General features: G+C 37.5%; 1 protein-coding gene across 12 annotated transcripts in view; it reads right to left on the bottom strand.

The window, feature by feature from the left end:
• PTPRM (protein tyrosine phosphatase receptor type M) overlaps window positions 1-15,706 on the bottom strand; it is a 482,484-nt gene that overhangs the window by 60,133 nt on the left and 406,645 nt on the right. For all 12 annotated transcript variants that reach the window (XM_083826617.1, XM_083826619.1, XM_083826620.1 and 9 more), the window contains one exon: window positions 838-925. In XM_083826617.1, coding sequence (XP_083682743.1) covers window positions 838-925 — 88 coding nt within the window. The remainder of the gene's footprint in view (window positions 1-837; window positions 926-15,706) is intronic.

Raw genomic sequence — 15,706 nt, 5'->3', positions numbered from 1 at the left:
GTGAGGATAGCCATCTAATGTATTGCTATATCCTCTCAAAATTACAAGTTAGTTACACTAAAGTTTGATTGCATAGAAACCAAAACCATGCCTAGTAAACCATGAAGAGTAAACACCTTTACATATGCTACAGCCCATCATGATATTCACATTTCCCTAGAAGATTTCATTTATTTATTTATTTTTCAGTAAGTAGCATTGTATTTTCTGCCTTGGTGTTCATTTACAGCATCTCTTGACACAGTGTTTTGCAATCGCATAATGCTAGATTTAGGGGTCACTCGCCAAAGCACACTCTCATCCTCTAAAGTTATTTGATTATCAGCATACTGAATCTTCATCAAACTTAGTTTCAAATAAAACAAACATACCCTGTTTTTTTCCTTAGATTCCATCTAGCATTAAGAAGGCAAGTCAGGATGGCTGTCTCTGTTATCAAGGAACACTTAAGCAGCAGTATTGTCCATTCCTACAACATTTAGAACCATCCGATCATCCAAACATCCAATGTCAAGAGATCAACCCATGAGACCATGGGTACTCTTCCACTAAGCTGCCAGGAGCAGTCTGGGAGCTGTCAGAGTTGAGCATTGGTTAAAGATGTCATTCTCTATTAGCCAAATGTAGATCACAGGATGGGAGGTATACAGGAGGCTAGTGGAGAAAATGCATTAAATCTGACAGTTTTCTCAAAAAAATGTAACTTCTTCCCTCACTTTTATGTTCTTAATTAGGGAAAAGCAATATAAGCCTGATGTGAGCAAGAGGCTGGTGGCCATTCTCATCCAGTTCTGAAAGGAAGTTAACACGGTGCACAATTATGTTGTCAACACTTACATGCAATGATATTCCCGTATCTATTTTTCATTCTGTTCTCATCTTTCTTAGCTGAATCCCACGGTGCAGACTGTCCTTCAAAGAAACTCTAAAAAAAGGAAGGAAAGTAACATTAAGAAATGCATGCAGCGACAGTTGCCTTATGGATAAACCAAGGAGAAGGGCAAACAGTACTCCCAAGTGTTGTTGAAGTGTCATTTAACTGATTCTTTCATTGAGCAAAAATACAGTTCTCCTATTTAAATGGTTTTTACGTATAGCTCCAAATGTTATCTAAAATTTGCCAAGAGATTATTTGTGTAACAGCAAGAAGAATTATTTGCATGTGAAATGCTAGTGGACTTTTCCAAAGTTGCGTGCTTGCAACACTAACAGTCCTTCACTTGTGCTATCCAGATTCTTTGTGTAGTTCTCTTATACACACAGCTGAAGCTGAAATAGCTCCACCATCAGTACTGGAGTTGCTCCAGTATTTGAGTGCACAATTACACACTGTACAAACAGATTTTATTTTTCGTCATATCCACAATTTTTGGTTACTTCTTGGCAGATACTTCATGCATCTAAACATATTTTTAAAAAGTTGGATTCAACTATCATGTGTGTGTCTTTTCTACAAACACAATTTATACCAGCAAGATGATTTTTTTTGTCAGAGAATAAAAATATGATTTTGTGAAAGATATAATCTATCTCATATTCACACAACCTTTGTGCTACAGTTAACAAATTCAATAAAAATGAGAAAGTTGAAGGTGCTCAAAATATGTATTTACATTTACATAAAACACAGAAGCTAGCAAAGGGGCAGTAAGCAAGCCTGTGACATACAGCATTTGCACAATTTCTTAATTTATGCACTGCATTTGTAAGTCGTTTAATGTAGATGCATTTTATCCTTTCATATTGAAACATTCATTCTGGGGTAAAAATATTTACTTGCCAAATGAACCAGTGGAATTCTACCAGGACAATGGCAGACCATAACTCATGTTTTGGTATTTCCACTGGAATGATCAGTAACATTTCATCTTTGATTCAAGAGGAACAAGAATGCACATGATTTACTTTTTCAGTATCAGAAGTCAGAAACAGCTAACTCTCAAGCTAAACAGGGAAAAATGTACAGAAGCTTGTGCCTCTCACAAGACCTCAGCACTTTCTGAGTGGTTTAAAATAATGTCTGTGAATAGAGTATCAGTGTCTTTTGCCCTCATACTTAAAATGCATTGTTGCTCAAATCCAAGAGATACCATTAGTAAAGAGAATAAAAGTCAAAATAAACCCTTGATCTCTTGCTGAAGTCAACAGAACATGGGGGCATTTGATGTCTAAAGTAAGTTTTCTTTTAATATGTTCACTAGAGTGGTCATTTCCAACTGATGAGTTGAAAACTCCTGGGAATACAAGGATTGCTTTTAAAATATTTGTAAAGAATAACTTGAGAAAAACAGAAACCTTGCCAAATGGCTTCAATTGGTTTGCCCTACATCTCTCTGCACTTCCTTAGAACGAATTTAAAGGTTTACAAATTGAAATGACTAAAACCCACTATTATTAGTAAGTTTCTTCTTAACCATGGGACATCACTATTGGGTATAGCTCTGAGAAATGCAGTTACCTGCCAGGATAGAGAAGTGGAACCCTGTAAATCTTTAGATGATTTACAACTTCGTTGCTGTTTGCCAAAAATGTCAGTGATTATCTGATTATTTATTGGGCAACAGTGTCTTAAGCAAGCCCTTCAACCTCAAAGCACCCTCAACTCAAGCTAGATGGAAAATACTTTTGCAACAGGTCAGGGCACACTGAACAAGGAATTGCTCTCCATGGGCAAAGACAATGACCAATGTCGCAATTTCTTGCAAAGTTCATACTTACTTTCAGACAACACTGGAAGATGAGCAATTAACACAGTTAAGGCAAAATAGAAATGCAAATGTTCAGCAACAGAGCTCCAAAGGCAGAACAAACAAGCTAATCGTTCATCCTATCTAGACCTTGGCCAGCTACCTTATTCAGGATTTTGCCTTTCAGGCAGCTAAAATGCAGAAAATTCTAGTCTTCTTACAGTCCCTCTCCTAGAGGCTAGTTCACAGAATGGATCCATAAGACACAGGCCAGCAAGTGGTTTTGGGTTTAACTCACTAAGCGTTACATGTGTTGTTACAGAGGAAAAGTCCTACTGCTACAGCTTCCAAGTCTACACCTTGAAATATGGAGGGCCCAAATATACTCCCAGGGACTTTCCCCTTCTCCATGTCCCACTAATGAACTTTCAAAAAATTGCTTTAAACCAATCGATTAGATTAAATCTCTAGAGACAATGAGGAAACTTTTGTATGGTGTTAAATTCAGGGAAGATATATGATAGGAAATGTACTGGTTTGGGCAGTTCATCTGTTTCTCATCTGCAAATGTATTGGTTCAATTTATCCCACCTGTTTGGAACTTCAGAAAACAATCTATAGGGCTTAATGAGCCCTACAGATAAAATATCTCCTGATAATTTATCTGCAATGTAGATAATTTTGTTCTTTAGAATACATCTATATCACATCTTACACAGTAATGAAAACTAGGAGACAGATTTACATTTCCAGGTCCTATATATTGACTACACTTTCTTTATTGAACGTGTATTATAGAAAAATAACTCCAGATGTATGTGTGTGTATATATATCTATATAAATCAATAAATTAGTGGCTGAAATAAAATCTGTCACATAGGGAAAATAGACTTTAAGTAGATCCATTTTTAAAAATTCTTTTTGGGATACACACAGGTATTTCAGTGGGAAGTGTACAGAAAGGATAATTTGAAAGGAGAGGTATTACAGTGGGAAAGCATAAAAAGAAACAGTTATTGTAAAAGACAGCTGGAGTGTCATTTCCTAAATTCCCCATGTGCTACTGTTACACAAACTGCAACAGAACGATAATCCACAATGAATTACAAGGAGAAATCCCATTTGTCCCAGAAGTAAAGAACAGAGAAGATACCTTGTAACAGATGATCTGTCAAGATCTTTCCTTACTTGTGAGAAATATGTGTTTCATTGCAGAATTTTTTTAATGTCTTTCCTGACATATCACTCTCTGGGGACACTGCTGCACAGCAGCCCACACATTATCTTAGTGGCTATTCATTCTAATTCATCCCTTAAAGTTTCTTAAAAATGTGCAATATTAGGAAGAAATACGTTCCCAACCAGCTTCATTCCACCAAATGTCTGGCAAGGGCAATGGACAACTGAAAATGTGTGTAGGACATTTCTCAAATGATTTAAAATATATATTTCTTTAACTCAAATCACACAAAGCCTTGGCTACCCAGCCCCTGTGATGTACTTGAAAGATGAAATACTTTTCAAACCAGCTGTTGTTGTAGCAAGCATTTCAGTATGCAATGACTACTGTCAGTTATTAGAAATTATTTCAATAATCAAGATAAAACACTGCTTCTGAAAACAACCAAAATATACAGAACTGCAGTACATGCAACTTGAGAACTGGTCAATGATGCAGCAGCAGGATCATCTTAGGATGAATGTGAAGTTTTTACTTGCTTTAACTCAATGCTGCAGCGGTTTCCATTAAAAATTAAATATTTGCCAAGGGCTAATTCACTGTGACCCTCAGACTAGAAAATAACTGCAATATCTCAAATAAGAGGGGAAGATAATCATTGCAAACACCGATTTTTAAAAATGATTCCCTTTTCTCATTTAAAATTCATAAGACCAGAAAATATTAAAAGGGACCTATATAAAAGTACAGTTTGAAGAGTCTGGAATATGGGTGAGATCTTCAAAATACAATTTGTGGCTCTGATGATTGTCATTTCTGGCATCGCGCTTTCCATCCTAGTTTTTTATGCTTCAAATTAAGGATAATAAAAATAATGTATCTTTGTAAGCATTTTAAGGTCTATAAATGTAAAATGTTGAGTGCAATTACTATTTTTATTATTAATCCAAAGCCAAGACAACTTTTTCAAAAAAATACTTCATAGTTGCTAGGTGACAATGGTGTAGTCTCCTACAATGTCATTTACAAAATCACCAGCAAAGAAATGAGAAATTAAGGACATCAAAACTCTTACTCTGCCTACTTAATAAATAAGCGTATTATTCACAAGTACAAAGAAATGTATACATCCCTGTGTAACAATCTTAAGTCTGATCTGTGGATTTGTTTTTAAAGGTATGACTTCTTATGCTGTCAGTATGGTGTTTGATTGTCCTGAATGACCCTAAGTTTCTCTACTGCTACTGTCCATTTTTCCATTTCTATTTCTAGGTGATCAGATTGAGATGTACTTTAACAAATTGAGTAATTTGACCTATTAAGTTTTAAATGTCTCTGGTGGTTTTTTTTTCAAGCTACATGCTGAGTTACGCACGCTAATTTAGGCCAGAACAGGCAACTAATGGAGGTCCTTGTCTAAACTGAATTAGCTATGTAAGAAACTCACATTTCTACTATAGGTCCTTAGAGTCGCATCTAAATTAGATCCCTAAAATGCCCTGAATTGGATAGTGAAGACACATTACTAGTTTTACCCAAATATATATCACCCTTTACTGCTGCTGTGCCCAGTTTATATGTGGAGATTACAGATGGAGAAAATGCAATCATTACACTCTGAGTTAAGATCCTATTGTTGTGTTAGGCTCTTCTCTGTATTTACAAACCCTAATAAATACACCCTGTATTTTAAGCAGTTCCATGAATGTTTGGAGGACAAAGATCTTCAGGCTCATTTAATGAACGGTGCAACATTTGTAAGGTCTGTACATCTGTCAGTTCATTGTTTTTTCATTATCTGAACTCTCATTTGGAACCTGCAAAATATCTGGCACATGAGGATGTTCTTGTTACTTAAAAATGTCAAATGGATTTTGAAACAAGAAAGTGAAATCATTATACTCATTTTGATGATAACTGAGAATTCGGATTATTAAGGAACTGAGAAGGAAGAGTCGTGGGATTATTACATTAAAGAAAACTGCAGAGAGGTCCAAGCTATGGAATAACATTTTTAATCTTCTAGTCACTTTGAGGGAAGATTTTATCATTGAAAATGCATCACCTGCAGGTAATAGATCACCCCAAGTGTTTGTGAGCAGTGGTAAATGATTTCACTGATGGCAACTCACTGTATGCAAGCAGCTCTTCATACTTCAATCATTGCTTTGGTCACTGAAAGAATTTGTGGATGACAGCATGTCACCAGAGAATATATTCACTATCAGATTCTCCTCCTCTGTCAGCTTCAATCACTGAGAATTATGTCCAGTTTTCAAATAATGGAATTTTAAAAAACATTTTACTATGCCTGCCCTTGAAAACTGTCTGTTGCAGGAGCCAATGTAAAAATCTATCTAATCAATGTAAATTGCCTTCAGCGTTTATAAAGCATTTATCAGTGTGTTACTGTAACCTAGGTCGGAACATGGAAGAAATAAAAACAAAAAAAACAATAAAGAATGCCGCAAATAGAATATATTGGTGTTATCTCCTAGACTCGTTCTGCTAGGAATTTTCTGGAAAAATTAGGCTGATAGTGTACATAACATTTTCTGGGTGTGATATTAAAGGTGCAAACCAGTCCTAAAGCAGATACACAATTATTATCCTAACAGCAGCGACTCTCTGGTATTATCCCTGATTGCTGCTCCTTTATGTTGTTAGGACTTCTTAAACTAATGTGAAAAAAACCAACCAACCAACCAAACAAAAACAAATTAAAAAAAAAACACAAACAAAACAAAACAAAATAATAAAAAACCAAAAACCAAAAACCAAAACCAAAACTAACAAACAAAAACATTCATGAATTAACAGATGCATAAATGCCTGCATAAAGAGTTGCCTGAAGCAGGAAACAGTCTTTTCCTCCTTGGGTGCATTTAGGTTAGCTTACAGAACACCTGAGAGAAAGAGTAGAAAAGCAAAAGACTATCTGGTCTTCTGAGGCACTAAACATCATAGTCATTGCCTACATTAAATGCTGAGGAAATGGAAGGGGAACTGTCACCTCCTCCTCCAATTGCAGAATGATTTACCAATTCAGATTTTAAAAAACAGGAACAAAACCATGTGGTAAGACAAAATATGGTACAAGCTGTATTGGTGTGCTCATTTTTCAGAGGCAAGATGCTTTCAATTAGTGTATTTTCTAGCACATTTGTATTTTTGAAGTCACAGGCTGTGGTACTCCCTTGAAAGCTGGCCAGTCTAGTTAAGCTGTAGCTGCATAATGAAAACATATTAAAATGATTAAACTGTTTTGGCATACTGTTTTTAATAACATAGATATACTTGTGGCTGTTAGCATGAGCTAGCCCTAGCTGATTATCGCATTAGCAAATGTATATGAATTTTAGTTAATGCTACAGGATAAGACAGTAGCTGAGTTATAAGAGTAGAAAGGTAACTTAAATGCAAGTGACCCCCCATCACTGGGGAAGCCATGAAGCTGTCGAATACCTTCAGGACCTGCAGATCATGAGTGTCAGCCGTGGTGACGGCTAGTTTTCAGGCATCAAGTACATTTGAACAAGATAATTAAGAACTGGGTATTCTCTGTCTGGTCCTATATCTGGCATTGGCCAGGATGTCTCGGGGCAAGGACCCAGAGGACAAGGGAGGCGCCTTCTGCAAGATGCTGCAGTAGGGTGCATGGCAGGGCTGCAACGACCATGCAGACCCACCCGACTTCTCTATTGGACTGCGTCCTCTCTCCTGCAGAACAGGGAAGTCATGTAATTTGTAAAATTGGACGTATCTGTGATTGAAGTGCTTTGGTATCTAAGTCCATTTTGTCTCCACACTGTCATTTGGTCTCAAACAACAACAATAGTGTAAAAGCAAATGTCGAATTACCTTCCTTCCAATTTTAAAACCAAATTATTTATGAGATCTATCAATGTAATTTCATATCTAACACTGCTACACCTGAAGTTCACTTGCACGATTAAAGAGCAGGAATATAAATATTTAAAGATTTTGTGGATTCATCTAAAAATTTGATAGATAACCTAGATTCTATATGCTTTCCGAACCATTTCTATTCTACCTACTTAAGTTTTAAAAACTCCATTACTTTCATTCCTTTAAAATTCTTTAAGACTTCCCTATATGGAAAGATTTTAGAAATATGGTGAAATGCGAATTAGTAGAAGGACTGCAATAGAACATACAATTAAAATTCTAATTTAGAGCTTATTCCCTGGCATACCAGATAGCAATAACTTAACCTCATTAATCTTCCTGATTTATCTCCAGCGGAAAAATATCCTATGTTGATGGGATTTTATGATCCTTTTTTTTTTATAGAAAGGACCCTCTGGGTAAAATATGCACACCTGCACTGTATCTCATGTGCAGGATATATTATTTTTAACTTATCTGTAAAAAAGTTAAAGTTGGTCTCAAGAAGTGCTTATTTCCTCTCGTGAAAATGCAATTCTTGCTTTAGTGAATTTAATAGTTTTTATGTACAACACGTCTTTTTTATCAGTAAATTTCCCTATTACTACCCCACTTTTTTTAAACATCATGTAATTAAAAGTTTTGTACACAACTATCATACCTTGTACATTTTCAAGAAGACAGTGAACTTGAGCAACATTCATGACTGTAACGTCTGTAAAACAATAAAGTGAACCTATGTAGGCTCCACTGAATACCAACTACTTCTGTGCTTTGATAGGAAACCTCTTCTGGGAAAATACAGAGAGAACATTGATCACCACAAAGGCACTACCCACCCTTTTGTGAACAAAATTATCTGCTTCATTATTCACTAACTTTTCTATCTCCTTCCCTACTCTCTATGTTGTTCAAAAGGATGCAATTACACGTGTCACTTGCACATTACATGACTAAAAGATGGCACGGAGTTATTTTATTTCTTAATGAGAATTCCTGTTTACCAAGATGCAGGTATTTACACAGAAAGTGGCAGGAGTCAAGGTTACAGAGTGCACTGAATGTGTGGATAAGGGTTTTATGACAAATTCTAAACTTTTTATATCACCTTTGGAAGGGTAACATGAATGCCTCAAATGACTGGGACAAAAAGAAAGTATTCAGCCTGATCACTATGATGAATGAGGCCAAAAAGGAGAAGTATCTTAAGATAATGGATGAAGGCTGAAACATCAACTCTGTGCTAATGCAGGCATCTAACTATGACTTAATTCAGGGAGGTTAATGAAACTACTACTACTACTACTACTACTACTACTACTACTACTACTACTACTTCTCTCTTTTGATGTCTTCTTCGAAAAGTTACCCCACTTTCCTCCATTAAAGGATACCTTATCTCTACTAATAGAGAAGTAGCTATTACCTGGTGCTTCGAAGAGTTGCTGCCAAACTTGCAGTTTAATCAAATTTCTTTTCCCTCTGTTTAGAGTTACTTGCATTTAAATAAGGCTGTCTATACTCCTGTGCATCAATTCTCTATTAGAATTTGGAAAAGTGTATTTTTGATGAATTCTTTGTAACGCTGCTTGGTTTTTACTTCCAATTTTTAATCAAGAAACTCTTTTCCAAGTACCTTTATGCCAAGCAAAATGTTCCTCCCACAACACTGCTCGGAACTCAGAAGTACAGCACTCCTTGATTTTCTCTGTTAAACATGGAAATGTGAGCAAGCATGTGGATTCTAGAAAGAGCTTTTAGGTGCCATAGAGCTTTGAGAATACTGTTTTGGATCTTTCTGAGTGCTTCAAGTTTTAATTCAAAAAATTAATTGAAGATTTAAATATTCTGGCATTTTCCTCATAAAAATTATCATTGTGATGTTTGATTTACTTTACAAATAATAAAAGATTGCCCCAGGGAACAGTTTCAAAGAGCTAATGAAATGCTATTAAAGCAGAACATAAGATACAACGTGTTATGAAAAAAAATAAGCATGAACTACTGCTTTTTTTCCTTCCTATAGTAAAAAGAAGAGTTTGCAATTGGTTTAAAACACCAAAAAAGAAAAAAAAAGGAAAAGTACAAAGAGAAAGAAAAGGATGAAGATAAAAAGAAGGAGATGGAGAAGAAGTGGGAAGAGGAAGAAGAAGAGGAAAAGATGTGAAAGTATTTTTAGTCATCAAACGAAAATAATATGCATTTAGTTGAAGTAGTAGGCTTTCTGTAGTAGTCATAACTTTGTGTTCACTCATGTTTTATGTAGTGATTAATAAGACTTACTCTACTTATTGCCTACGTATTCTATGTAATGAATAAAATAAGGCTTAAGGATTCCAAGGAACTCTCTCTGGATTAAGGGGAAATACTTACTTTTCATGGCAAAAGGACCTGATCAACACTGTAGGCCAGGACACTACTCTTTGAGTAACTATATTATTTGAGTAGGTACTATTTTTTTAATACCTGCGTACTTCTGTCATCCACTTGTTGAATACTATTTCTAATAAAAGGTGATCAACATTGAACTGGTGGACACATAACAATGATAAGAAAGGTGACTTATGACACATTTATAGCAAAACCAGTAGTATTTTTTTCCTGTTTTTAGCTGAATAAGTCACTGTAATTGAGGCAGCTGAGCCGAGCTCAGAATTCACAAGAAATGCCTGACTCTTTAAATTATCAACTGACCCAAGCAAAGAAAACCTGGCAACATTTAAAAATCCTCTGTATAGACATGCTGTTTCTGATTTAGAACCACACAATTTGGAATAGCCTTGAATGTAATAAAATTCCCTAATGTAACAGAAAACAGCATGTGGGGCAAGGAAACAAAAGCAAATCAATGTTGAATTTGAAAAGTGAACAAAACCCCTCCTATCTTTAGCCAAGCTGTAATGTACACACAGCTGATCTAACCTTTCAGAAGTGATAAAGCACCCCTCAGAGTCTGCTCACTAAGTGAGCCTCGAGGGTTTTCATGAGTGTATCTAGGCCACTCCAGTTCATATAGTTTGGACAAAAGATAAGAAAGAAACAAAGCTCACATAATAAGGTTTTAATTCTGCTAAGGGGCAACCCTTATATCCACATAAGCTACAAGATAAAAGTCCAAGTACACTGGTGTGCACAGATGGAACACAAACTTTTGTTTTTCCCAGTGGATAAGATAACACTTTTCAAGGGAAATAAGACTACTAGGCTAGGCTAAAATAAATAATAAGGGTCTATTTGCATTGCCCTTTCAAAAAAATGATAGCACTTCATTGTGCTGGTTCATTACATTTTTTGATCTTCACAGGAAACTTTGGTGCCTTGGTGTCTGCTTTGCTTGTTTGCAAATACACTCTGCTATCAAATACAAAGATACTTTTTCCTTCCTCTAAGTTCGACTTTTAGTCCATCATTTTCCTTGTTCTAAAGAAAAAGATTTTATGTGTAAAGCTATGTGTCTATTTCCCACTTTGCCTGGCTGGCATCCAGCCCCTGTGCCTATTGCTTGCTATGCTGTTCTGCTCAGGGGAGTGCAGCAATAGATCACAGCAGAGCCACTGAGGGTTTCCACAGTGGTGGGAGCTCCTGTTCCTTCATTAGTTGAAACTCCTGGCTCTGGCTTTAAAGCTATGCCTCTTTTTTCCCAAACATCCCTCCGCAGGTTGCCACTCTGTGACTGCTTCCTGCCAGTCATCTTCCATTTGGACAGCTCCATACTTACTGGAAAGGAGTGAGGGGGGAAAAACTTTGAAAAAATATGCTGGTGGTCCTAGCAAATTCCACATCGCTCTGAGGAACTATACTGCAAGTACAATGCAGAGTATTTAAAAGCATATAAAGATAAACAGCATAAAAATAGTCATGGTAGTAAAGGGATTGACAATGATGACAAGTGTTGCTGTCAGTTTTTAACCTAATCATTTTTAGCATGCTTACTGCATGCTGACAGACAGCAGCATTTTAATACAGCCCCAAGACTACTTGTTAGAAGGAAGAGTGCCTGGTTAGATGCACTAATGAGTAGCAGCAGCTTGCCAACCTCAAATTTCCTATTTTGATATTTGAAATGTATATACAGCACATCTCTAATTCCAAGAGAGGTATCTCTGAAAAAATTTATCAACCAGGCTTAAAAACCAGACAGTTCTTTCAAGTATCTAACACACAGGATCCCAGGCTACTGAAATGACCCAGACTCAGCTAATGGATAAAGGGAAGTGGAAGTTCTCAGGGTTAACAATGAAGGAGGGGAAAAGGGGTTGTTGTTCCTAAAGACTGCCACTTCTGCCTCATTAATCTAACATCACATATGTGGTGCCAGTATTTTGCCACTGGATCAGTAAAAACATACAATACGCAAACTACAGTTTCACTTCAGCATGTATGCACAAAACCTTACTGACAGTCACCTGGATTTCCATGGAATATTCCTGATGCCTGAGAAAGAACATTTTAAAGAGCTTTTAGATGATTGAGAAGATTTAAAAGATGTATTGACCATGTGCAATACAATGGAGATCCCCAAAAGTCCCAGTGCAAATTTCTCTTCTTCCTTCTTCTTCCTTATCACTCACACAGCATACAATCGTTCGATATCCTCTGCCAGTGAAGTAAGTATTGGACTAACTAACAGAAAGAGATCAATAGCCAACAATAATGCTGGAGATGTCAGTTTGAGTGTCGTTAGTTACTTACAGGACAGATGTGCAACAAGGATGTATATCTCTACTCTCATGGTGTTTCACACTATGTGCAAGTAACAGCACAGTTTTAGAAAAATAACAAACCAAACATAGTATTCACCAAAAACATATAAAAGCCAGTATGGAGTAAGGAAGCAAACTGAAAAGTTATGAAGTCCATGCAATACTGCAGATGGATTGCGAAAACCAGTAAGAAACTCAACAAACAAATAAAGGGCTAGTCATAGAGAAAAATAGTGCAAGATACTGTTTACATTCACAGCTCTAAGAACAGAAAAGGAATAATCATAGTTCTGAACTTAGATCACACCTATGGCATTATTATGTGGAATTCTTCCTGATGTGCAGGACCCTTGCAAACATGTCACCTAGCTAGTCTTTTGTTCAGTCCCTGATCTTGCTGAGTATCAAAACAATTCTTCAGTAATGAAGATTGAGGTTTAATGGCTTGATGTATAATTTTGTTTCTTGCAATCTGCTTCTTCATTTTCTCTTTTGCATAAACTGAGCAAAATACAGCAATTTATCAGCTCTTCGTGGACATTTCAAGATTTATATACATTGCAGCTCTACATTTTTATTCTACATTTTCTTTCATTAGAATACTGCGCTCAAGCTAGATTAATTGAGGCAAGCCAACATTATAAAAGCTCTGTTGAATAGCAGCAGATGCCTTTATTCTCTGCATCCCTCCATAAAACAAAACTTTTTAAAATTTGAGTCTCTATATAAATATTTCCCTTATAAGACAATACAAAGATTCCAGGCATCTGTCTCTCATTAAGCCAATTACTAGTTGTCCAATAAAGTCCTTATTTATCCAGATTTCTTATTAATAAAAGTATTGTTAGACTCCATAAGCCAAATTCTGCTAGGAGAACCAGAGAAAACTACCAGGATTGAACTAAACTGACAAGAGTGACTTGGCACTGAAGTGTTCTAGTCCTGACCCTTGGTGTAAGTCCCAACAATTTAAACACTTAGACAACAGGGGAAGACTTACTGCTATGAGGTTCAGAGACTTCAGCTCAGGAGGGACTAGACTTGCCAGCTGGAGCATGAGCGAGGACATATACTAGGGAGTATACAGCTGGAGCGCTAGGGTAGTTCAATACTGGGTCCAAACCTGTTCAGCACCTTCATTAATGATACAGGTGATGGGTCAGAGTGCACTCTCACCAAGTTTGCAGATGGCACAAAACTGGTAGGAGTGGCTGATACACCAGTGGGTTGTGCAGCCATCCAGAGGGATCTGGACAGGCTGGAGAAATGGGCTGGCAGGAACCTCATGAAGTTCAGCAAGGGGAAGCGCAAGGTTCTGCACCTGGGGAGGAACAGTCCCATGCACCAGGACATGCTGGGGTCACCCAGCTGGAAAGCAGCTTGCCAGAAAAAGACCTGACAGACACGAAGCTGAACATGATCCAGCAACGTGCCCTTGCCACAAAGAAGGCTAATGGCATCCTGGGATCCATTAGGCAAAGCATTGCCAGCAGGTGGAGCAAGGTGATCCTTCCCCTCTGCTCATCACTGGCAAGACCACACCTGGAGTGCTGGTCCCAGTTCTGGGCTGCCCAGTACAAAAGAGATGTGGACACTCTGGAGAGAGACCAGCAAAGGGCCATTAAGGTGATGAAGGGCCTGGAGCACCGCCCCTACGAGGAAAGGCTGAGAGAGCTGGGACAGTTCCGCCTGGAGAAGAGAAGGCTTGGGGGGGGATCTTAATGTATATAAATACCTGATGGAAGGGTGCAAAAGGATGGAGCCATACTCTTTTCAGTGATACCCAGTGACAAGAGGCAATGGGCACAAACTGGAGCACAGGAGGAAGAAGATAAGGAAGCACTTCTGTGCTGTGTGGGTGACCGAGCATTGCCACAGGCTGCCCAATGAGGCTGTGAAGTCTCTGTCCTTGGAGAACTTCAGAAGCCACTTTGACACAGTCCTTGGCAACCTGCTCCGGGTGACCCTGCTTGAGCAGAGGGTTTGAACCAGTTGACCTCCAGAGGTCCCTTCCCACTTCAACCATTCTGTGACTATGACATGTGTCTTGAAAAAAAGTCCCTGTTAGGGCCAGCAGAATCAAACTTTAGGCAGTAAGGGAGGATCTGTTGCTTCTGAGGACTCTCTGAAGTTGACACTTCTGGAATTGCATTTCTCAATTTCTTTTAATGCTGGATATGAAAGTTATTTGAACACAGTTTGTGGTAGTACAATTTTACCCGACAGCTTGGTGATTAGGACACCTTCCCAATACTAATGATTTGCTGGACAATGGACAAGATATTCTTCAAAATCAGGTTTCAGCCCAAATTGCACCAAACCTAGAAATGTCCTAGAATTACCTAACATAAGTTACAATAATGGATTTGTCTTTGAAAACAAAATAGGCTCCTGGGACACAAGGATGGTAAAAATAGTGAAGATAGGAAAAGCTAGTAAGATATTAAAAACATGAAAACTGATTCAGGCTCAGTGAACTTGAAACTTTTTTTCTGCCACACTTACGTTATCCTGCTGCTAACAACATTTAAGGTTCCAGGGGAAACTGCAACTGCAAGCTGCCTGGATTTAGTGCAAATCTGTCAACGTGGTGGTCCTATGTCACATTCTGGCTCCTTACCTAGCCTCAAGTCAACCTCTGTAAGCTGAGGCTTAGTTCCATAAGGATATGTTTAAAAGCATATGTGAGACAACACCCAGAATAAACATGATTTGCCTTTTTCATATTGGGCATGGAAATTATCATTCTTAGCAACTTTATCGTAGTGATGATAGCTGGTATCTGAACGTGCCATATCAGTTAAAATATCAATACTTGATCTGACACCAAATGAAATGAGTTTTGGCACAAAGTGAGGTAACTTTCCTGTTTTCCTTTAGAAGATACCTAAATTTTTGCAGATGAACTGTGTGGTTTATGTAGGGCCAAACTGAGTACTTCATTGCTTTATGCACATGCATTTCCAGCTTTTCAAGATATGGTGTCTATTAGTGGCATTGAAAACAATACTTTCTATAGTATTTTCCCCCCTTTTTTTCCAAGAAAATAACAGAGGAAAGCTATCTTTTTTGCTTATTTTTAAGTACTTGTACTACTTGCCTTGAGCACTCCAACACGTGGCTCCCCCACTCTAAAGCAGTCATGTGGGTAGCACGATTCAAACCTTTTGTGACACCATAAAAATCATGTTACCGTTACACTTCTAGATTAGTCAGTCAGGCTTCC

The sequence above is a fragment of the Anser anser genome, assembly GCF_964211835.1.
Source record: "Anser anser genome assembly, chromosome: 2".
Classification (NCBI taxonomy): Eukaryota; Metazoa; Chordata; class Aves; order Anseriformes; family Anatidae; genus Anser; species Anser anser.
Note: the sequence above shows the minus strand (reverse complement) of the source record. Positions and strands in the feature narration are given on the sequence as shown.